The 24,993-nt window shown below is 48.1% G+C and overlaps 1 protein-coding gene across 2 annotated transcripts in view; it reads left to right on the top strand.

Annotated features, from left to right (window-relative positions):
- Nucleotides 1-24,993, top strand: part of EDIL3 (EGF like repeats and discoidin domains 3) — a 1,821,558-nt gene that overhangs the window by 1,490,428 nt on the left and 306,137 nt on the right. For both annotated transcript variants that reach the window (XM_069627581.1, XM_069627580.1), the window contains one exon: nt 460-644. In XM_069627581.1, coding sequence (XP_069483682.1) covers nt 460-644 — 185 coding nt within the window. The remainder of the gene's footprint in view (nt 1-459; nt 645-24,993) is intronic.

Genomic DNA, 24,993 nt, shown 5'->3' with positions numbered 1-24,993 from the left:
TCTGGGGCTACACCAATGTCACGACTGTCAGGGCTAGCTAGTCTTTTGGTTTTAGCCCCTGAACTTCTATCCAGCGAGTTTTAGCTCCCCCCCCCCCAACCCCCCAAACCGCTCCTTGCGACGCTTCGTATAGCTAAATGTATTCCTTCCATATAAACACGTGGCTCTATAAACATGTGTGTTTGCCAAGCACCATAAACTGGTCTCCTCATTTCTTTCAATTTGTGCACAAAGCCTTGAATAGAATACCATGATTTGGGCCATGTGCCATTTATCTCGTTCAATAGATGTGTTTGTTACAGCCGTCTGGGCTCTGCGAGAGCGCCATTACATATAATCTGCTTCTGAAGCGCCATGAATGCCCCGGAGTCTATGCCCACGCAGGCTGAAGTGCTAAATTAGACACTGCCCTGGAAAAGTATATAAATAATTCCTAGTATGTATTCATTTTGTTTTCAGGCTGCTCTGAGCCGCTGGGGATGAAATCAGGACACATTCAGGACTACCAAGTCTCGGCCTCCAGCATTTTCAAAACGCTCAACATGGATATGTTCACCTGGGAGCCCAGGAAAGCCCGGCTGGACAAGCAAGGCAAGGTGAACGCCTGGACGTCGGGACGCAGTGACCAGTCGCAGTGGTTGCAGGTACCGTTCTGGGAGCACGTTGCCATTGCTTATGGGTTACTTAGGGTTAATGTCTGTGTCTGTGTTCTCCCGGGGACCCCGGACGGCTACCATAACCTAGTGAATGCCTAGACGTTCAGACTCAGGGGACATTTGCAACAGTTGCAGGCACCATTCTGGCAGCGAGTTAGCATTGGATCTCTGTTGCTCGAGGTTACTGTCTGTGCCCGTGTTCACCTGAAATCCTAGGAAAGCTCGGCTAGACAAGCAAGGCGAAGTGAATACAGAGACGTCCATATCCTTTGACCAGCCAGAGTGGTTGCAGGAACTATTTAGCAAGTTAGCATTGTATTTCTGTAGCTCAGGGTCTGTGCCCATGTTCACCTGGTGACCCAGAAAAGCTCAGCTAGATGAACACAGTAGTGTAAATGCTTGGGTGTCCGGACGCTGTGACCAGTCACAGGGCCTCATTACACGGATGGCAGTAGGGATTTACCGGTACCGGTAAAATACCGGTACCGGTAAATCCTTACCGTCTTACTACGAGGTCCCTTTGCAGGTTGGGGGATTTAACGCCTGCTTTTTGCAGGCGTTAAAATCCAACCCACTAAGGGACCTCGGAGCTAATTACGGCACCGCAAAATTGCGGTGCCGTAATTAGCGCCTTCCCCATTCCCATAGAGCCCTATGGGGCAGAAATGGGAATGGGGAAGGGCAATGGTGGAAGGGGGATTTACCGCCCCTCCAACCTTGGAATGGGGCGGTAAATCCCCTTTCCGCTAAGGCGGTGCCGGTATTTTACCGGCATGAGCCATGGCGCTAATAGCACCATGGCTCACCGCCTACCGTGTAATGAGGATGACAGTGTTTGCAGGTATCATTCTGGCAGCGTATATTTTTGTGTCAGTGTTACTGTCTGTGCCCATGCACACCTGGGAGTCTAGAAAAGCTCGCCTAGCCAAGTAGGGCAAGGTGAATGTCTGTAAGTCTGGACAGAGTGACCAATCCCAGTGGTGGCAGGTATTATTCTGGCAGCACGTTAGCAGTGTATCTTTGTTGCCCAGGGTGATGTCTGTGCCCTTGTTCACCTGGGAACCCAGGACAGCTAAGCTAGATAAGCAAGATAAAGTGAATTGGTTGATGTTCAGATTCAGTGGCCATTTGCAGTGGTTGCAGGTACTATTCTGGCAGCAACTTGGCATTGTATGTTTGTTGCTCAGAGTTTCTGTTTAAGCCCATGTTTACCTTGGAACCCAGGAAATCTCAGACAGGAGAAGGGTGAATGCCATGATTTCCAGTCGCAGTGGTTGCAGGTATCATTGTGACAGCAAATTGGAATTGTTCCTTTGTTGGTCAGAGTTACTATCTATTCCCACGCTCACCTGGGAGCCTAGCAAAGCGTGGCTCGTCAGACAAGGCAAGCTGTGAAAACTTGGACCTCTGGTCGCAGTGGCCACTCGCAGTGATTGCAGGTACCTTTCTGGCAGCAGGTTGCCATTGCAAATTTGTTGGTCAGGTTGTTCTATGTGCCCATGTACACCTGGGAATTCAGGAAAGCCTGGCTAGATGATCAAGGCAAAGTGAATGCCTGGATGTCCGGACGCATTGACCAGTTACAGTGGTTGCAGGTACAGATCTGGCAGGAACTTAGCATTGCATCATTTTTGATCAGGGATACCGCCTTTGTCCATCCCTACTTGGGAATGCAGGAAAGCCTGGCTAGATGATCACAGCAAAGTGAATGTCTGGGTGTCCAGACGCAGTGACCAGTTACAGTGGTTGCAGGTACAGTTCTGGCAGAAAGTTAGCATTGCATCATTTTTGCTCAGGGATACTGCCTTTGTCCATCCCTACTAGGGAATGCAGGAAAGCCTGGCTAGATGATCACAGCAAAGTTAATGTCTGGGTGTCCAGACGCAGTGACCAGTTACAGTAGTTGCAGGTACAGTTCTGGCAGAAAGTTAGCATTGCATCATTTTTGCTCAGGCATACTGCCTTTGTCCATCCCTACTCGGGAATGCAGGAAAGCCTGGCTAGACGATCACAGCAAAGTGAATGTCTGGGTGTCCGGACGCAGTGACCAGTTACAGTGGTTTCAGGTACAGCTCTGGCAGAAACTTAGCATTGCATAATTTTTGCTCAGGCATACTGCCTTTGTCCATCCCTACTTGGGAATGCAGGAAAGCCTGGCTAGAGAATCACAGCAAAGTGAAGGCCTGGGTGTCCAGACGCAGTGACCAGTTACAATGGTTGCAGGTACAGTTCTGGCAGAAAGTTAGGCTTGTATCGTTTTTGCTCAGGGATACTGCCTTTGTCCATCCCTACTAGGAAATGCAGGAAAGCCTGGCTAGACGACCACAGCAAAGTGAATGCCTGGATGTCCTGACGCAGTGACCAGTAACAGTGGTTGCAGGTACAGTTCTGGCAGAAACTTAGCATTGCATAATTTTTGCTCAGGCATACTGCCTTTGTCCATCCCTACTTGGGAATGCAGGAAAGCCTGGCTAGAGAATCACAGCTAAGTGAAGGCCTGGGTGTCCGGACGCAGTGACCAGTTACAGTGGTTGCAGGTACAGTTCTGGCAGAAAGTTAGCATTGTATCGTTTTTGCTCAGGGATACTGCCTTTGCCCATCCCTACTAGGGAATGCAGGAAAGCCTGGCTAGACGACCACATCAAATTGAATGCCTGGATGTCCTGACGCAGTGACCAGTAACAATGGTTGCAGGTACAGTTCTGGCAGAAACCTAGCATTGCATCATTTTTGCTCAGGCATACTGCCTTTGTCCATCCCTACTTGGGAATGCAGGAAAGCCTGGCTAGACGATCACAGCAAAGTGAAGGCCTGGATGTCCGGACGCAGTGACCAGTTACAGTGGTTGCAGGTACAGTTCTGGCAGAAACTTAGCATTGCATCATTTTTGCTCATGCATACTGCCTTTGTCCATCCCTACTTGGGAATGCAGGAAAGCCTGGCTAGACGATCACAGCAAAGTGAAGGCCTGGGTGTCCGGACACAGTGACCAGTTACAGTGGTTGCAGGTACAGTTCTGGCAGAAAGTTAGCATTGTATCGTTTTTGCTGAGGGATACCGCCTTTGTCCATCCCTACCAGGGAATGCAGGAAAGCCTGGCTAGACGATCAAAGCAAAGTGAATGCCTGGATGTCCGGACGCAGTGACTAGTTACAGTGGTTGCAGGTACGGATCTGGCAGAAACTTAGCATTGCATCATTTTTGCTCAGGCATACTGCCTTTGTCCATCCCTACTTGGGAATGCAGGAAAGCCTGGCTAGACGATCACAGTAAAGTGAAGGCCTGGGTGTCCGGACGCAGTGCCCAGTTACAGTGGTTGCAGGTACAGTTCTGGCAGAAACTTAGCATTGCATAATTTTTGCTCAGGCATATTGCCTTTGTCCATCCCTACTTGGGAATGCAGGAAAGCCTGGCTAGACGATCACAGCAAAGTGAAGGCCTGGGTGTCCGGACGCAGTGCCCAGTTACAGTGGTTGCAGGTACAGTTCTGGAAGAAACTTAGCATTGCATCATTTTTGCTCAGGCATACTGCCTGTGTCCATCCCTACTTGGGAATGCAGGAAAGCCTGGCTAGACGATCACAGCAAAGTGAAGGCCTGGGTGTCCGGACGCAGTGCCCAGTTACAGTGGTTGCAGGTACATTTCTGGCAGAAACCTAGCATTGTATCATTTTTGCTCAGGCATACTGCCTTTGTCCATCCCTACTTGGGAATGCAGGAAAGCCTGGCTAGACGATCACGGCAAAGTGAAGGCCTGGGTGTCCGGACGCAGTGACCAGTTACAGTGGTTGCAGGTACAGTTCTGACAGAAAGTTAGCATTGTATCGTTTTTGCTCAGGTATACTGCCTTTGTCCATCCCTACTAGGAAATGCAGGAAAGCCTGGCTAGACGATCACGGCAAAGTGAATGCCTGGATGTCCGGACGCAGTGACCAGTTACAGTGGTTGCAGGTACAGTTCTGGCAGAAAGTTAGCATTGTATCGTTTTTGCTCAGGGGTACTGCCTTTGTCCATCCCTACTTGGGAATGCAGGAAAGCCTGGCTAGACGATCACAGCAAAGTGAATGCCTGGATGTCCGGACGCAGTGCCCAGTTACAGCGTTTGCTATCTGCTCCTTGACATACCCATCAGTGTGTGATTATAAAACATGGCGAAAGCCTTTAACGTAACTTGTGGGCAATGGATTTTTGCACCTATTGATTATGCAGTGTGCAAAGATCATGTTCAATAGAAATTTATGCAGATACATGTGCAATCATCAGCATATAATAATTAATTCACAATATATTTGGGCTTCGAGTTACATGTTATCATCACTGTCTGAAGTATGGCACACTATTTCACACATGCTGACCACCGGACAGTACGTTCATCTGTGCATTTTTGTTTTTCTCTTCGAGGGAGGGCAAAGGTCCAGCAGTCAGTGTGATGCACTCACCTCATTAATAGAGAGAACAAGTGGGGCAGAGGTGTAGAGTTCTACAAGGCTGGTTACCAGCAATGTTCATGTGATCCATGTAGAGGTGTGCTGTGTTCATGTGGTCATTGTGGGTGTCACACACGCCTTGGAGCATCCTCCGTCAGAGGAATGTGTGTGCAGGAAAGAAGGATACATGCTGGTATATCAGGCTGACCGCAGGCATCCGGAGAAGGCATTTGCAATGCCGGCGGCATGCCGCTAATTTTCGAGGAAAAGGACAACACTACAATGTAAGATGCATCACCTTACACCAGATGTTGTGGTGCACAGATTCAGAAACCCCTGCCACAAATGAGCCTCTTAGGCATGCTGTCCCTCAAAGGTCTTGTTGTGATGCTTTTATTAACTAAGGTGTTGGGCAGAAGACTTTAATGAAGATCATGGTCGGTTTGATTGCTCGGTGTGAGATATATACACCTCCAAGTGTAAAATGCACCAAGCAAACCTTTGCATAAGTATTCTAGTTATTCGTCTATTCAAGAGCAGCAATACTGTTTTTTGTTAAGTATTCAACATAAACAAACAAAAGACGATTACATGTATGCAGATGCCCATATCACATACATGTCTCGAACATATCCTACCATTTCATACACTAGTTTTTCACAATCTATACGTACCAAAAGCACATTTTATCGACAGGGGAATGCCTGCATTTTAGGGTTTGTAATGTCATCTTCCTCCAAATTTTCTACATCTAAGAAATGTGTTCATGATTGGTGCTTTGACATCCGTTTCATCGACCAACATTATGTAGTAGAAGAATAGTGGAATGGGTGCAGCGCATAGCACAGGATTGTGGCGAGTGTGACTGCTCATAGTGTGTAGGTCATAAAGTGATGTTCCCAGCACACTGGTATTAGAAAGAGCTGCAGTGGATGGTTACAAATAGGTGCATGAGCTAAACGAGGAAAAAGGAAAGGGGATGGGGTGCAAGGAAGAGGATCCCTGTGCTAATCCGTGCGGGACCCGTGGGGAGGGGCACGCAAATTGAGCTTCAGGCGTGGGCGCTGTGGGGATTGCAGGAGCAGGGATGTGGAGGGTATCGGGATGGACCCTCGATTATAAAGAGAGGGCCATGGAGAAGAGTGGGCCATGGGACCTGGGAAGGGAAAGAAACTTTGGCTAAGCATGTCTAAGTGGGAAAAATGCCATGTTGATGGAATCACTGAAAGGTCAAATAGACAGGAAACAGAGAATGAGTGAATAAAGTGCAGGACACTATAAACACATTGTTGATGAAACCACATAGAATCATGGATATTTCGAATGCATATTCAAAATGGAACTCATTCTAAGCCTCATGGGTTGGGCAGATGAAATGCTAGGTGGAGGCAAATCGAGACACATCTGCACACTCAGCAGAAATTGACCCAACAGCTATAGCATGGATGCGGGGACTCTCTGGATGCCAGGTTCATTACGCTATGAATCAGATGAGTCTGAACATGTCTTAGGCGATGAGTAATTCAGATAGTATGCACACATTTGAGATTGTGAAATGGTTTCCCCCGCTTTTGCAATGTGTTCTGCCTAACTCAGTGAAACCTTTTGGCAGATCTTATGAGGATGTTGTTGAAGAAGATAAGCCACCAATATGATCAGATGCTCTAGACATGGGACCTCCATGTAACTCTGCATGTTACCACAAACAGGGCATGGACCACAGTGCCGGTAAAAATGTAATCCAATTTAGAAGATATTTTCCAAGCAATGTGTCTTGGCCAGTGAAATTGCTGCTATCACAGAGTTTGGAATGAGTCAGTGTTTGCTTACTTTGTCCCCAATCGTAAATCTAGTCTAGAAGTAAACAGTGTCCTCAACTAGATCCCATTATGATGTGGGGTTTTGTACACTGGACTCTCTTTTCATATGGCCATTGTGAAAAATAAGGGAACTTCTACTGGTTCAGTAAAATTTTACCAGCAACCAAACAAAAACCCCTCAAAGATACTGCGAGGCAGGTCCAATGTGTACACATGTTGATTTTCATAGATTGCACTTCAAATAATCTCCAAAAACACATATTCCAGCAAAGTAAATAAAGAGGCGACATGTCTGCTAGAAACATGCATTTTTCCCCAGAGATAACATGCTGTGTCAAAAATTGTGGAGTTGTTGTTTGGCGTCGACTGCCTGCCTGCATTTAAGTGATGAAGTTGACACAAAGACGAGTATGTCAAACATGGCAAAACAGTTGTTGTCAACCTCAACAGATACATTTCCACTATCAGGGAGACATCATCTACCTCAGTGTAGTTGTTTCACCCAAATGCTGCCAGTCTTCCTTGCCATCTTCATGTTCCCCGGCAATTACCCACCTGCTTTCCTGAGCTTTCCCTGTAGCACATACCCTAGAAAGCACCCCCCCTTCATATCCTAAGGCATCAGTTAACCCCCACTGCACAATCTTCCCCATGCTTCCCTTCCCTCCTCAGCCACAGCCCTCCCCCAGCCTTAACAGTTGCACTCCACCACTTCACAGACCCTCTTACCAGCTGTGGAATACTGAACTAATGATACGGGAAGACCGTCTCTCTGTAGAGTGCCACAGCAAGCAACTGCTGTCAGTTCACGGAGACCATGGGATAACTGCCCCCCACCACCCCAACCAAAAAGGAATCCATATCCAAAAAGGAATACAGATTCGTCGCGCCCCAATCATGTCGGCCAATATTCCAGGACACGATATTGAATCAGCGGGTAATGATCACTTCTGAGGTGTACATTTTTCTTTATTTTAATACCAATAGTTGACAAAGGTTAGTGCAATAAAAATAATACGACTAACACAAACAGTGTGAGTGAGCTGTAGAACAATCAGAACATGACCACTTCCGGCTAAGAAATGGGACATAACACTTCCAACATGATACTACTCCTAAATGCAGGCGCACCAGGGTTTGCTGATTTCTCAGACCTTATATTTTTAAAAGAGAAATGAGTGTGTACCTCTTTGGAATTTAGGGCAAAAGGTCTCTCTGTTTGTTCAACTTTCAATTTGACAATAGATTGTACAGTCATAATTAAACATATGCCCTGCCTCTACATATAGAATGGCATTTCATATCCCCACACAAGAAAGCAATATGTATAAAGAAGGCTTATTATTCTGGAAGCTGGGTTATTTGAAGGGCTCTTTTGTTTCCTTTAGAGTCTGAACTTTTGAACTGGTACCAATCCCCACATGTAGAAAAACTCTTAATTCAAGCATCCAGAGTGCCTTGTGTTTTACAGCAGACATGCTGGCCATATTTCATAGAAAGTGAGGTTGCAGAATCCCGCCTTCTACAGTGCAATTAGGAATATATCTATACGCTTTCCTTGATTATTTTTTGGGAACAATGTCATTTTGCGAAATAGTTTTTTGCCAATTTCTCCACCTTTATTAGCCACAAAATGCAGCGGGAGACCCCCTCCTGAGCACCCAAACACCCCTGCCCCTTCATATACCATTCTCCAACTTACCGCATATAGATTTGTGATAGGAAGGGTGGTACAAATTGGAAAAAGAAATGGGGCAAAATGGTGACGAATACCACTAGGAATTACAAAGGACATTTTTATTCGGGCAACACACAGACAGTTCTGCACGCTTCTTGGGCAGCGCGCTTTCTCATGTCATGTGTTCATGGAATGGAAGGCAGTGTGCAGCTAGTGTGGTTTTGTGTGCTGCACATCCAAACAGACATGGTGAGCAGTGTGTGATAATATACAGTAACAGCTGTTTACACGTGTCTATCTGTTTTCAAGTCTTTCTTTAATTCTAAATGTAGCAAAGTTAGAGCTTTAAATTTATTTCAGAGATGACCCCCAAACCAAATGTCCAATACACAATGAAAGACATGTGTCATCACATTGGTGAATACGATACAAGCACTAGTAGGACCTATACAAAATTACCAAAAGTTGAGTCATCCAAAATCTACTATACCACTGATGCAACATTTAGTGCTTTTTGGAAAACATACATGTTCGTTGTTCTTCTGCTGCTTCCTAAGGCCAAGCCCAACGGGTGGTCAGATTTATTCAGGCAAACTGATGTCCGCACATTCTAAAATGTTAACTTTGTCTAAAAATGTACATTACATCACATGACATAAATACATGAACACTATGGGAAAAGGCATGTTTTTAAATCTAAAGGGGAAGAGGGAAAGGATAAAGGGGAAGGATGGCACCACCACAACTGATACAAATGCTATATAGCAAATATATTAAATTCATGGAGCACAACAGTAAATGCCCATGACACAGGGGCGACATAGGGCCTCATTAGGACCCAGGCGGATTTCGCGGTGCTAAATGCACCGCGAAGCACGGCGGAAAGCCGTCGATAGCGCCATGGGGGTTGGCGGATTTACCGCCCCATTCCGACCTCGGCGGAGCGGTAAATCCCCAATCCCCATTCTGCCCTTCCCCATTCCCATTCTTGCCCCATAGGGTATAATGGGAGTGGGGAAGGAGTTAATTACGCCACCGTAAAATACGGTGGCGTAATTAACAACGAGGTCCCGTAGCGCCATGGTTTTCTCCGCCTGGTAAAACCAGGCGGAGAAAACCTCCATGGCGCTAAGGGAACTCGTAGTACGGCGGACGGGTCCGCCGCGATTAGCGCTGGCGGAAACCCACTCCGCCTGGGTCCTAATGAGGCCCATAGACTGCAAACATAGACCTCAGAAAATATCCAAGGGACTGGGCTCTCACACAATCGTGCTCGAAGGCTACTGCAAAAATACTTCAGTTGAAATAGTTTGTAAAGAAACGTGCATATGCAACAAAATAAAGTATGAGCAGGTGTGTAATGTAACAATAACGGCACTTACAGTGATTTTGTATTGGCTGGGCCCTGTATATGCAAGCACTAGGCAAACTAGGCAGCTGGCTTTGGTGCTTGCCAGCAGAAGGGGGTGGGGTGGTGAAAAGAGCAGATCTCCCACCTCTGCTTTAATGAATTACAAAGGAGATGTAAACCAATCTAAATTAAAGAGGGTGCATAATGTCTTCCTGCAATTAGGGGGTGCCCTGCTGCAAATCGCAGTGCTCACATGTCAACAATGACAGTTGAAACTGGGGCATTGCCTATTAATACATGTTTTTGAGCTGCACAGTACATGTTCTGGCTCACATAAAAGCATAGTGGCCTAGCAGGAAAACATGTTGATAAAACGATGTGGTCAGGATCAGGGTACTCTTACCAGGCAAGTCAAGAGCCAGGTTAGAACCCTGCTTGGACATCTGCCGGAAGCATCTCACATGTAGGAGCATGAGGGAGATGGTGGTGGCTGCAGTAGCCTCATGCAAGTTCAGCAACAATGGAGTTAAAGGGCCGTAGCCACATAATCCCAGAATAAGTGAAAGTGCACAGTGCACTTGCAGCACATTTACTCAGACACATTTTCATCAGCATGAGCACGCTCAAGAGATATAACAGTGTGTGCAATGCTGGAAGGACTGACTCTGTGTACTGAACCCACATTTTACTTTTTGAAGAATGTTCTCTCAAGTGGAAGCAATGCATATTTATTCATTCAACTTTAAAGCAACTTAATTAACAAATAGGCGTTATTTTGGGCACACAGGCTGTTTGAAAGCTGAACTATTCCATAACTGGCCGAATTCACAGCTGATAGCACTATAAATAATTCCTTTGAAAGTTGATAAAGATGCACAATTATTTTGCAGATTGTTTTGCTTAATTTCAAAGCAATGCTGAACCATACTGGTCAAGCCTTTATGCCTGTAAGTATATTTTTATCGAGTGCAGGTTACACATCTAAGATAAGCATGCTGGCGGAGAAAAGGTGCATGATATGGGTAAATACATAGGACTCAACCTGTCAACGTTTCATGTCGATCTTTTGATGCAAAATGCTAGTCACACTTTAAAGTGTGAACAGTATTACACCAATTGAACAAAATTGAAGGTCGTACTAGCATTTTAATGATATAAAAAAGGTCTGATGCTCCAAATCGATGCTGGCGCCCCTAATAATCCACTGCAGGTGCTATTGAACAAAGAGTACGCTAATGGCATTTTACATGCAGCACACTTGCGCTCCAAAGGGTCACATATGCTCCAGCCAACCTGCACTGCCCTACAGTGTGAAAACGGGATTGTTCCCATCCACCTACTATTGGATAATGGGCAGACCTAGGAGTGGAGACTTTTTGCAATGGGTAATGGCTGTGTGTGTGTTGTGCAGGTCCGCAACATCTGCCCTTACTACCACATCTTCGTCACTTAGCCCTTCCACCTCACAAGTTATTGGACGAGACAGAGTGCAGAAAAAGTTTGCAGGGTGCACTCCCTGTACCTGCCCCATTCCCCAGTCAGCACATGGTCACTCGTAAGAGCTGCTGATTGAGTTAGGTTAGGTCATATAAAGAGGAGCTCTCCACGTGCATGTGGACTATTAGGCCCTATTGAGCTAGAGTTCTTGCTGTGCCTGTTCTTTGCAAGCAAAATGCACACTGTCAGTCCCTACGATGTGCAAGTCTGTTGAAGGAGTTTACTCTGCCTCTGACCATGCTGCACCTGTACTATTTTATGAGGGAAACATGTACTCGCCTTGAGGGAATTGTTCACTGATCCTGTTTGTGCCAGAAATGTACCAATTTAATTGAAGTGTGGCCACGCCTTTGAAATCAGTTCCACTGCCGATGTTGTACTTGTGCATATTTGTGAGGGAAACTTACACTGGCCGTGGCATACTTTGTGGGGACCTGTTGGCACTGGATGTGTACCTGCTTGTTAGCAAAGCTTGCAGTGCCCTGGTCATATTGTGTTTGTTTGTTAGAGATGCTTGTTTGGTCATACCCATGCTGTCCATGTTCCCATTTGTTAAGGAAACATGTAATAGACCTTTCCATGCTGACGTTATACCCACTTTGAGGGAAACATGCACTGGCATGTCCACTCTGAAGTCATACTTTTTTGTGAGGGACACTTGCATTGGATTTTTTTGTGAGGCCACTTCCACTTCACCATGCTAGACCATTTGGGAGAGAAGCTTGTTCTTGTATAAATGCTGTATTTGTTTGAGATGAAATGTTTCATTAGCCCTGTTCATGCTATATGTATACTTCGTTGCTAGGGAAGCTTGTAGTGACCCTTCAATGTGCCTGCATCCACTGGCCCTGACCAGGAGGTTCCTGATGGATTTTGAGGAACTACATCCATGGAATGGGATTTCCCACACTTCCTGCCACTTGTAATCTGTTGTCATTCTGGCAGATGAAGTGGTGGGAACAGTATTACCGTGTGGTGGTATTCCACAGTGTTTACTGGTGGGATACCCCCAAACTTATAATGAGACCCAAAAACTTTACACAGAAATCTGAGTAGTATCAAGAAAACCTTTTGTGGGAGGTTTATGAGAAATAGAACATTTTAAAGAAAATGTGGACAGTAAAATTGGTAAAAAGTCCAAGCTGCACTGTGCACTAAAGACCCTATTTAGAAAACCTGGTGGAAGAAGAGCTGTCACCACATCTTCAGTCCCACTCATGTTGGCCTGGCCGTGAGGCACGGTCACTGTCCTATTTTCGTATCTGGCCCTAAAAGCAGCCCATTGGCCTTCATCCGCCTGGCCAAAGAATTTTATGAGGTGGACTTCCTGAAACTGCAGATGTTGCAGTTCACCTGCTTGGGAATGATGGGGGTTGTCTCACTCCTGTTCTCCTCTCCATCTCTGATACAACAAAGGAATTCCCTTCACTTGCCTGAAAATGTAGTTGAGCAAAGGATATTTTTCGGCCGTTCCTGATATCTGGAAAGAAGAAGCAAGGGAATTACTTCCAACCTAAGCTAGTAGTGGTGGTAGCAAAACTACCAACAGCCACAGCCACTAACAATGTCTCACTTTCAGTGACTTGAGTGGCACTTTATGCTACTCTCTTTATTGGAGGCTTATGGATACAGGTGGAGGCAGGGGAGAGACAGAGATATGGTAAGCATAACCAGTGGTAGTTCCACCTGCAAATTGAGGGTGATCGCAGAGAGCATGTGGGACTGGTGGAAGGGAATGTAAATAAAGTGATAGACTATAGACCAGAAAACTGCCATATAGAGACACACACATGTGTGTGGGGGGAATATAGGAAGAGGATGTCTGAGGGTAACTATTTTCAATTCTACTAATCCTTCCAGATCTGGACATAGGTTCTAATCCAGTCTGTATATTATTTATCGCGTGTGTAATAGAATGATTTAATTTTATCTTGTTATAAAAAGATTTAAGGATAGAGAAACTGCAGCTTGTGAACATTGTGGGCATACATGCCTGTGAAGTGGGGAGGACACATCTGGGATGAGGGGATTGTATAGTCAGGACACATGGAGCTGGTTGTGGGAGGGGGGCAGAAAAAAAATCCTTTTCCTCGGTGTGAAAACTCCTTGCACCAGCCCTGAGTATATGAATGAAGATCTGCTGGTCTCCATCCATAGATATCTGGAACACATCACTCTCACACGGTGGTTATCAATATGTGACCAAACCGAGACTTTTTGAGAAATGGATTGCATATATCACCTATTACATATGCATACACTGTTTTACATATATGACCTACACGCACAGTGTTTTGTAGCACAGCACATGGACGCATCTCCCCCATATCCTATTCTCCTCACCCTGCCATGCAAGGTTTGTGTTGACTTGGAAGATTTTCAGGTCTTATACTGATGAAACAATCTGAGCCAAAATCTAAGAGAAGCAGACATCCAAAGGGGTCCATCTCTGTGCATGTGCAGAGACTGGGAGAGGTAGGAGGAGGCTGTCTTCCCACTCGGACAGGTTGATGAGAGTCTGGGATGCACAGGAACCAGTGCCCCTAGGAGAAGCTCATGTATAGGTGTACATTGCTGCCTACCGGTCTCACAACCCAGTGATACACACACAGGTCTTTCTGTCCTGGGGACAACACACTTGGAATTAGGAATGAGGAGGGGTGCTCTAACATCTAAACACATCTCACCCCACCTGTGAGGCCCCTGCATAGAAGTGTTGTTAAACGTCCTCTGTTTCTGTGTGGGCTGAGCTTGGTGGCATTTTATATGTGGACGGCGTAATGATACATGCATGAGAAAGTTGAGAGTACAAAGGAATCTGTGCCGGTGTCCCATGCCAGACAACTGGCAAGAAGCTAGGAGCATGTATCAAAACGAGATGTATGCTGTGAAGCACATACCTAAGTGCACCTGAAGATAACACCTAAGCTGCCTGAAGATAATGCAGGTCACTGCAATCAACTCCAGGCTTATAGCTCTGAAATGGAATTCCTTTTCTGTACACACATTGCAGATAGCAGCAGGTCAGATGTCCAGTCCCAGTTAAATGCAATGCCCTTGCTCCTGGTGGAGACCTTCAATTTCTACTGTAAATTGTAATTCTAGCAATATAACACTGACCATTAATACTCCCTCTGCAGAGATGTGTGTGTGCATAAATAAAGTAGTTAATAGGTTCTAAACATGCAAGACAACTCAGCTAATTATTGTTATTGCTTGTACATTCTCTTTAAAAGCACTGAATGATACACAAGAGAGAAGCTAGCAATAACAATGTTGAGAGTTTATATAGTGCAAACGCTATCCCCAGTCATGTTGGATGCTCTGACGGTGAAGATTAGACTTTTGGGTACAGGAGACATCTGGGGGTTAAGACTATGAAGTGTTGGGAGAAAGGGAGGTGGGAGTAGACTTTGGGTGTGATGCAGGAGAAGAACCATCCCAGCTTTACAAAATAGCTCTAGAACTAGCCCACTACTCAGTTGGTCAGCAATGACAGCAGAGTGAAAATAAAGCATACAACAATCTGTATGAGTCGCAGAACTCAGCAGGCGAGGTAGCCGGGATGCTGTGCATATAGATCACTCACATTTTATTACGTGATCTGTCCATTCTGGAGTCGCTAATCATGAAACATTCCAAGGAGGAAACTCGCCACATTGAGACTGAGAGACAAGAGAGGCAAGATGGCAGTGGGGTGAAAATATTGCATGCCAACTTTCAAAGTCTCTCACCTAGAGAAACAAAATGAATCGCTTCATTATGTTTGAATGTTTACATCCTGTATGTGATCTTCCTGTCACATTGCCATGTTATTGGGTGACTACAAAGGCAAATGCAGGCAGTAAGGCCCGATCCAGTTGCAATGGTGTTTGCAGGCTGGTCCAAGGGCATCACCCCTCTTCATCAACTCACCAGTCCAGCCATTAGACCTGCCTCTTAGTTCCTTGAGCCAGGCTAGTCTTAATTCACAATTTGCAAACGCTGCGGCTGCTGCTTTCAGGCCAGGGATATTCAATCCTCTACCAGCTCAATGGAAAATGGCCTCCTCTTAATCTCAATTGCCTGAAATGTTATAAATATAAAACCTCTTCCTTCAACAATTTATATTAGGGATGTATTTCAAATACCATTCTGCCGTGAATTGTTTGGGTGTATTACAGTCTTGAAACTATTTGATATCGCTGTTAAGTGATTCCACTTGAAGTGTCTCAAATATATTATTTAATGTCCTGGTTCCGCAAAAATCTGCGCTGCACCTGCACTGCAGAGTTTAAGTTGCTGTGCTTGGCACAATGAGTCATTACATCAAATGCAGTTCAGTACCTGCTGTGACATGGCAAGAACGGATGTAGCAAGTGCTACTTGAAAACAAGTTACTGTTAGCAATAGGATTTCTTTCATTGGCAGTCTTATATATTCTTCTGGAGAAGAATATATCATAACAATCTCTTAAATTAAAATAGATGCATATTGATATGATATGATATGGCATTTATAACGTGCCTATACACAAGCGTTTCGAGGCGTGATATTGCGACAGAATCCAGCCAGTACACCCCTTCATTAAAGGCTTGTTTTAGTTCCTGGCATGAAAACAAAGACAAACCTCAACAGGGTAGACATTTTTCTTTATCCAGGTGACTACATCATTCTGCCAGAAATTCAATAACAGGTTCTGTTCCCAGATCGTATTAACTCTCTCAGACACATCCTGTGACCGCGACCGCTGACATTTTGCCCTGCAGCGCTTCCTTCCTACCATTGCCGCCTCCCAGCTTGCGGTTTCCTCGCGCACCCATCACGTCAGCCTGCTCCACCCTACCATGGGCGTCAACAGGCTTCCCTAAGGAATGGCCACTTCTAGGACCTCAAAAATCCTCCAGTGTTCTTCTGACACTGCCACCCACTGAAATGTCACAGCGCACCTAAGTTCCGACCCCACAAGATACTCCACGCTTTGGAATATCCCGTCCTGATTAAGGCCACACCATCAGAGCTTAATTCAGCTCATCTTCGGGCCTAAACACTGTCTTGTTGACTGTTATATTGTCCCATGTTGTCTTTGTTCAACTCTACATTGTCCAGATGTATATTTGCTGATTGCTACATGCTATCACCTCACTAAATCCACTGGTCTCCTTCCCAAGGACCCCTCAGTGGATGTGCAAGCATTGAAAAGACGCTGCAAATATTCTGCATTTGCCATGTACTATTTGGTTACTAAACCATTTATGTGTAAATACTGCTGTATCTTGTGTAAAACCTCAGTCAAGTGTATCTACTAACACAAAAACTACAGTTCCATTAAAATCTGACTGTGGTACTTTAAAGCGTCCTGATACATTTGTGTTAGGAGTCATTTGTACCCCCGTAGGAGTGTGTGCACTTTTCGTTAATCAGCCAGGTACCCCATGACCTCGCTCATTCTCTCCTGTATACGCAACTACCCACCTGGGCAGAGCGAGGCATTAACCAGGTGCCCTTTTTGATAAACATTTATCCAGGTGACTACATCATTCTGCCAGAAATTCAATAACAGGTTTCTGTTCCTAGATCGTATTAACTCTCTCAGAAAGTATCCGATCAGAGCTGCACATAAAGGTTGCTATTCCGTTAGGCGTCAGGACTCTATTATTTGTGGGGCCACCTTGGCCAAAGGGCACGATTGTGACTTATCTTACTCACAGAGAAATGCTGTGCTCTTGAAAATGAGCAAATCATATTTGCACACAAGCACTAAAAGACTAACACCAATACAAAGATATCACAAGTATATCTGCACTTGGGCCAGCGTGAATGTGCATGTGGAAAAACACTGCATTTTCTCAGCCAACATGGCATCTGCCAGGAAAGTTTCAAGATTCTTCGATCTCATTCTTCAAACTCATTCATTTTAGTTGAGCCAGAAGAAGCTGATGAGTAACTAAAAAGGCTGCTATATGCTGTATAGGGCCATTTTCCACAGAGTGTCCATTGTGGCTTCTGCACCCTTCATTCGTTACACCCTTCTGCATAATTATATTGGTGGGTTTTCAATTCCACGGGGATCAGCAGTTTTATTAAGTCCAACCCGCAAAGAAACACTTGGGGCCTCATTACGACCCTGGCGGTAAGGGGTTTACGCCAATTACGAGGTCCCCTAGCGCCATGGTGCTTTTAACACCTGCTTTTAGCAGGTGTTAAAATCCATGGCGCTAAGGGACCATGGAGTTAATTACGCCACCGTAATTTACGGTGGCGTAATTAACGCCTTCCCCACTCCCATTATGCCCTATGGGGCAAAAATGGGAATGGGGAAGGGTAAATGGGGATTGGGGACTTACCGCCCCGCCAAGGTCGGAATGGGGCGGTAAGTCCGCCAACCACCATGGCGTAAACGTAGTTTACGCCATGGTGGTAAAGTCACGGCCCAGGCGGTAACTTACCGCCTGGGTCGTAATGAGGCCCTTGGTATTGTTTGAATTGCCGCAATATACAAAACTGACATGACTGTACACAATAAATTACTATTATAAGTATCTTGCATGCCATTGTCATTGTTTTCAAATTGTCCTTTGATCCAGTAAGTATTTTTATCTTGTTCCTTGAAAGGTCAAATTGTGGAAGCATCATAATAGATAATAGTTTATGGAGTTTTTGTGCATTGCCTGTAGAACATGACAGCACTTTTCAGTTTATACTCTTTTTAGGGAACTTCATCCACAAAACAATCCCCAATATTGCCAGCTTAATTGTTTACATACTACATGATGCAAAGACAAAGTGAAACTAAATTGTCTAAAAACGGATGGCATCACATAAACACTGTCTGAAGGAGGTGTTTTATGTCAGTGTTTTCTTATAAACAATGCTAATTTTAAGTCAGAGCTATACAGTTCCTTTCAAATTGGTCGGTTTTTCTTAACAAATAGTAATTTAGTGGGAGCGAGAATTATACTGATATAGTGAAATAAATGCATTATGTGTATTTTCTTGTAATAAATTAAATCAGCATTAGTGTATGTGTCTTTAAATGTGGATTCCATGTGTGTTGTAACTGTGACAGGCATATGGGGTTACATGCAGCCCCAAGGACAAAAGGAAACTGCATCTGGCTGACTGGTGCCTAAAAATGCAGAAAACGGTCCTGTAATTTGAAAGCACAATGTGGACTGGCAGAGAAAGTGATTTTCTACTGCAAACCATTTAACGCTGGCTCATTGGCTAGAATAGAGAGACCATGGAAATGTGTGCATTCCGCATCTTGGAACATGGAACTTTTTAAGCATGAAACTACACTGCAAAGGGGAATTTAAAGGCACACAGTAAGGAAACTGGTCAATATAATAAAACAGTTTTAAATTAGCTGAACGAAGGAGGATGGACACAGAATGTATCCGATGGGATACAAGCCATGGTGCAGGCACCGTGTAATGGAAATAAATATGTATTTTAAACTCACCATATTCTGTTAATAAGAATTGGCTGCAGCCTGAGCTGAACCCCCAAAATGTTCAACTTCCCCCAGCAGATGAAAGGGGCAAGCTCTGCTCTTCTCTGTTTCTGCCTGGGAAGGGAGTTATGGGATGAGGTGCTAGCAACTGTGTCAACAGACAGCCAGCCCTTAATGGGTTGAACTTTGGAAAATAGTTGAATTAAAATGCAAATAAGTGATCCCACTCCCTGAGCTGATGACATTTGACAGACAACAGAAGGTTCCCATGAGTGGTGCTGTCTTTCTCTTCTCTCAAATATAAGAAACAGATGACCTATCTTCCCTGGATGAAAGAAATGTTAAGTGATTTGATTGCAGGCAGGGTCAACACAGAAGCAGATGGCTGGACATACCTCTAAGTGGAAGAAAGAAATGTGATGTTTATGGAAATCAAATTATTAATATGATGAGAGTACCCTAGGTGCTATGGAGGACCTGTGTTGTCCATTATCTTTGAAACCATGGCACTTAAAATAAAAATGGGACAGATATCACTGAAAGGTTTACAAAAATCCCTGTTCGATAGTACAACTTCGCTAAAAATGTGACCTTGGGAACAAGAGTTACCAGCTAAAATGTGTTGGTAGCTTCCCAGAAGATGTCACAAAGTAGAGATTTGGGAGATGGAAGCTTACTGAATTAGATACTTGTATATACAATCATGTGATACTGACGTTTGTGTTGTTTGAGTAAATTACAAAAATCTGCCATTCAAACCTGCACAATCGTGCCAAAATGAGACTCATTTCATTAAGTTTGGCATGATTGGAACATTCCAGAAACATATAGTTTACAACGTGTATTTGTAAATTATTTTTATTTCCCACATTGTAGTTTTTAAGATCATAAATTAATTGGTAAAAACAAATGCAATTTCAAACGGGTGGGGCTCTGACTCACAGGGATGATGTCTGGTAACTAAAAGGGACTAATCAGAGAAAAGGGGAGGAGAGTAGATGAGAGTGGATGTGCAATCCAGATCAAGACCAAATAAACTGGTACCTGATCATTTAGATCATTTGGGGACCTGCTATAGATGTATAAGGAGATGCACAGTGGAAAAACTGGGAAACCTGTCTGAAATCATCTGAGTTGGAACTGCTGAACAAAATTGTAGCAGAACCACCATTGCCTCGAGCTGGATTAGACCAGGAGAAAGACTACAATCTGAAGGGAACCTGAAGAGGCAAATAAAGGGATGGATTTTGGAGAGGATATTTAACCAAGTCAATATGCAGCACATGATATGATTTGGGAGTCATGATGACTTTTCCTGATCACAAGATCAGAGATATTCTACATAAGTAACCTTTCCAACCAAAGCAAGTCTTGTGGGCATCTGTTTGATTTAATATCTTACCTTATTGATTGGGTGTGCAGACCAAGTAGATCCTTAGTATTCTTACCAAATAATCATTTAATTAACTCCCCTAAAGCCAACTAGCATGAGGTGATTTTGTTGAAATTTTAAATCAGCAACATTGATTCCAGTGTGGATATACATTATAATCCCTTTAAGTAATTGGGTACCCCTATTTCTTTTTGCCAACCCCAACATTCCATAATGGCAGGGGTGCATAAAAATGAAATTCCCAACTGCTCCCTATTTCCCAGACCCTGCCTTAAAGCAAAATGGTTTCCATAATAAACTTACAGGCCGATTCATGGAATAATTAGCGCGGCGCAAGTGGCCAAAAACGTGTGAATCGCAGTGGAATGGCGAAAATCGCAGTGCAAGTGCGAAAATCGCACGAAAAGCAGCGCACATCGATTCATGGAAGTCCGTGTGCGAGAAAACCAGCGGATGTGCGATAAAAAAGAGCGCGGCGCACGTTGGCGCACAGGCCATCTAACAGCGTGCGCCAGGTCACAGCGAAAATCGCACAGGCCACAGCGAAATTCGCACATAGCGCGGCGCAGGCAACAAAAGTAGGCGGAACACGGGCGTAACACTCGGAATGGGGAACAACTTGCCAAAACGTGGCCGTCACGGGGGGAAGTACAGGGCACAAGTGCGCGGAACGCCCACACGCTCGCCTACAACACGTATTCATGGAATAGAATAGGGCAAAAAAGCGCACGCTCAAACCAGCGCACAGGTACAAACACGACCGCCACAAGAAAGCAGGCGGTAGCGTCTCTGCGGCTGTAAGAAATGTGCGCCAAAAGGTGCGCCAACAAATAGCACCTATATACTGCCATGATGAATGTCCTATACTGTGGCCCTCCAGTACAAATGACGTGCAAAGGGGTACCCACAAACACGGACACCCGCTGACAAAAAATACGTGTGTGTGTATACCGGGGTGCGCGGGAATTTCCACACGCGATTTCAGCAGGTTACGTGTATTTCAGGGGTGCGCGGGAAGTTCCACACGCGATTACAGCAGGGTACGTGTATTTCAGGGGTGCGCGGGAAGTTCCACACGCGATTGGCCCAGTGCGAGCAGGGTACGTGTATTACAGGGGTGCGCGGGAAGTTACACACGCGATTGGGCCAGTGCGAGCAAGGCATGTGTATTACAGGGGTGCGTGGGAAGTTCCACACGCGATTGGGCCAGTGCGAGCAAGGCATGTGTATTACAGGGGTGCGTGGGAAGTTCCACACGCGATTGGGCCAGTGCGAGCAAGGCATGTGTATTACAGGGGTGCGCGGGAAGTTCCACACGCGATTGGCCCAGTGCGAGCAGGGTACGTGTATTACAGGGGTGCGCGGGAAGTTACACAGGCGATTGGGCCAGTGCGAGCAAGGCATGTGTATTACAGGGGTGCGTGGGAAGTTCCACACGCGATTGGGCCAGTGCAAGCAAGGCATGTGTATTACAGGGGTGCGCGGGAAGTTCCACACGCGATTGGCCCAGTGCGAGCAGGGTACGTGTATTACAGGGGTGCGCGGGAAGTTACACACGCGATTGGGCCAGTGCGAGCAAGGCATGTGTATTACAGGGGTGCGTGGGAAGTTCCACACGCGATTGGGCCAGTGCGAGCAAGGCATGTGTATTACAGGGGTGCGCGGGAAGTTCCACACGCGATTTCAGCAGGGTACGTGTATTTCAGGGGTGCGCGGGAAGTTACACACGCGATTGGCCCAGTGCGAGCAGGGTACGTGTATTTCAGGGGTGCGCGGGAAGTTACACACGCGATTTGAGCAGGGTACGTGTATTTCAGGGGTGCGCGGGAAGTTACACACGCGATTGGCCCAGTCCGAGCAGGGTACGTGTATTTCAGGGGTGCGCGGGAAGTTCCACACGCGATTTCAGCAGGGTACGTGTATTTCAGGGGTGCGCGGGAAGTTACACACGCGAGAGTCCCAGTGCGAGCAGGGTACGTGTATTTCAGGGGTGCGCGGGAAGTCCCACACGCCATTTCAGTAGGGTACGTGTATTTCAGGGGTTCTGGGGAGTACCACACGTGAATTGGCCGTGTGGGCCCTCCCAGGTGTACGCTCCACAACCTCCACGGACCCTGCAGGCAGCCCACACCACGGGGGACTACCCTGCACCCATGCTCATGTCCCGCGGGCAGCCCATCCCCCATGGGCATACCCCCCAGCCAACCCACATGTCACCTTGCACTACTGATCAACAATGCATGTCTACCACCACCCCCACCCCCCCTGCCACCATGGGCATCCTCCACCAGGCCCCCACTCATGTCTCCCACCACCCCCACCCCCCTGCCACCATGGGCAGACTCCAGCAGGCCCCCACTCATGTCTCCCACCACCCCCACCCCCAGCCACCAGGGTCACTCTCCACCAGGCCCCCACTCATGTCTCCCACCACCCCCAACCCCCTGCCACCATGGGCAGACTCCAGCAGGCCCCCACTCATGTCTCCCACCACCCCCACCCCCCAGCCACCAGGGTCACCCTCCACCAGGCCCCCACTCATGTCTCCCACCACCCCCACCCCCCTGCCACCATGGGCAGACTCCACCAGGCCCCCACTCATGTCTCCCACCACCCCCACCCCCCAGCAGTGCAGGGGCAGCCTCCACCAGGCCCCCACTCATGTCTCCCACCACCCCCACCCCCCAGCCACCAGGGTCACCCTCCACCAGGCCCCCACTCATGTCTCCCACCACCCCCACCCCCCTGCCACCATGGGCAGACTCCACCAGGCCCCCACTCATGTCTCCCACCACCCCCACCCCCCTGCCACCATGGGCAGACTCCACCAGGCCCCCACTCATGTCTCCCACCACCCCCACCCCCCAGTGTCACCCTCCACCAGGCCCCCACTCATGTCACCCACCACCCCCACCCCCCAGCCACCAGGGTCACACTCCACCAGGCCCCCACTCATGTCTCCCACCACCCCCACCCCCCTGCCACCAGGGGCAGCCTCCACCAGGCCCCCACTCATGTCTCCCACCACCCCCACCCCCCAGCCACCAGGGTCACCCTTCACCAGGCCCCCACTCATGTCTCCCACCACCCCCACCCCCCTGCCACCAGGGGCAGCCTCCACCAGGCCCCCACTCATGTCTCCCACTACCCCCACCCCCCTGCCACTATGGGCAGACTCCACCAGGCCCCCACTCATGTCTCCCACCACCCCCACCCCCCAGCAGTGCAGGGGCAGCCTCCAGCAGGCCCCCACTCATGTCACCCACCACCCCCACCCCCCTGCCACCATGGGCACACTACACCAGGCCCCCACTCATGTCTCCCACCACCCCCATCCCCCAGGGTCACCCTCCACCAGGCCCCCACTCATGTCACCCACCACCCCCACCCCCCTGCCACCATGGGCAGACTCCACCAGGCCCCCACTCATGTCTCCCACCACCCCCACCCCCCTGCCACCATGGGCATCCTCCACCAGGCCCCCACTCATGTCTCCCACCACCCCCACCCCCCTGCCACCATGGGCAGACTCCACCAGGCCCCCACTCATGTCTCCCACCACCCCCACCCCCCTGCCACCATGGGCAGACTCCACCAGGCCCCCACTCATGTCTCCCACCACCCCCACCCCCCTGCCACCATGGGCAGACTCCACCAGGCCCCCACTCATGTCTCCCACCACCCCCACCCCCCAGGGTCACCCTCCACCAGGCCCCCACTCATGTCACCCACCACCCCCACCGCCCAGCCACCAGGGTCACCCTCCACCAGGCCCCCACTCATGTCTCCCACCACCCCCACCCCCCTGCCACCAGGGGCAGCCTCCACCAGGCCCCCACTCATGTCTCCCACCACCACCACCCCCCAGCCACCAGGGTCACCCTCCACCAGGCCCCCACTCATGTCTCCCATCACCCACACCCCCCTGCCACCAGGGGCAGCCTCCACCAGGCCCCCACTCATGTCTCCCACCACCCCCACCCCCCTGCCACCATGGGCAGACTCCACCAGGCCCCCACTCATGTCTCCCACCACCCTCACCCCCCAGCAGTGCAGGGGCAGCCTCCAGCAGGCCCCCACTCATGTCATCCACCACCTCCACCCCCCTGCCACCATGGGCACACTACACCAGGCCCCCACTCATGTCTCCCACCACCCCCACCCCCCAGGGTCACCCTCCACCAGGCCCCCACTCATGTCACCCACCACCCCCACCCCCCTGCCACCATGGGCATCCTCCACCAGGCCCCCACTCATGTCTCCCACCACCCCCACCCCCCAGGGTCACCCTCAACCAGGCCCCCACTCATGTCACCCACCACCCCCACCCCCCAGCCACCAGGGTCACCCTCCACCAGGCCCCCACTCATGTCTCCCACCACCCCCACCCCCCTGCCACCAGGGGCAGCCTCCGCCAGGCCCCCACTCATGTCTCCCACCACCCCCACCCCCCAGCCACCAGGGTCACCCTCCACCAGGCCCCCACTCATGTCTCCCACCACCCCCACCCCCCTGCCACCAGGGGCAGCCTCCACCAGGCCCCCACTCATGTCTCCCACCACCCCCACCCCCCTGCCACCATGGGCAGACTCCACCAGGCCCCCACTCATGTCTCCCACCACCCCCACCCCCCAGCAGTGCAGGGGCAGCCTCCAGCAGGCCCCCACTCATGTCACCCACCACCCCCACCCCCCTGCCACCATGGGCACACTACACCAGGCCCCCACTCATGTCTCC

The sequence above is a fragment of the Ambystoma mexicanum genome, chromosome 6p (genome assembly GCF_040938575.1).
Source record: "Ambystoma mexicanum isolate Mex_15411 chromosome 6p, UKY_AmexF1_1, whole genome shotgun sequence".
Classification (NCBI taxonomy): Eukaryota; Metazoa; Chordata; class Amphibia; order Caudata; family Ambystomatidae; genus Ambystoma; species Ambystoma mexicanum.
This window is presented reverse-complemented; position numbering and strand designations above follow the sequence as displayed.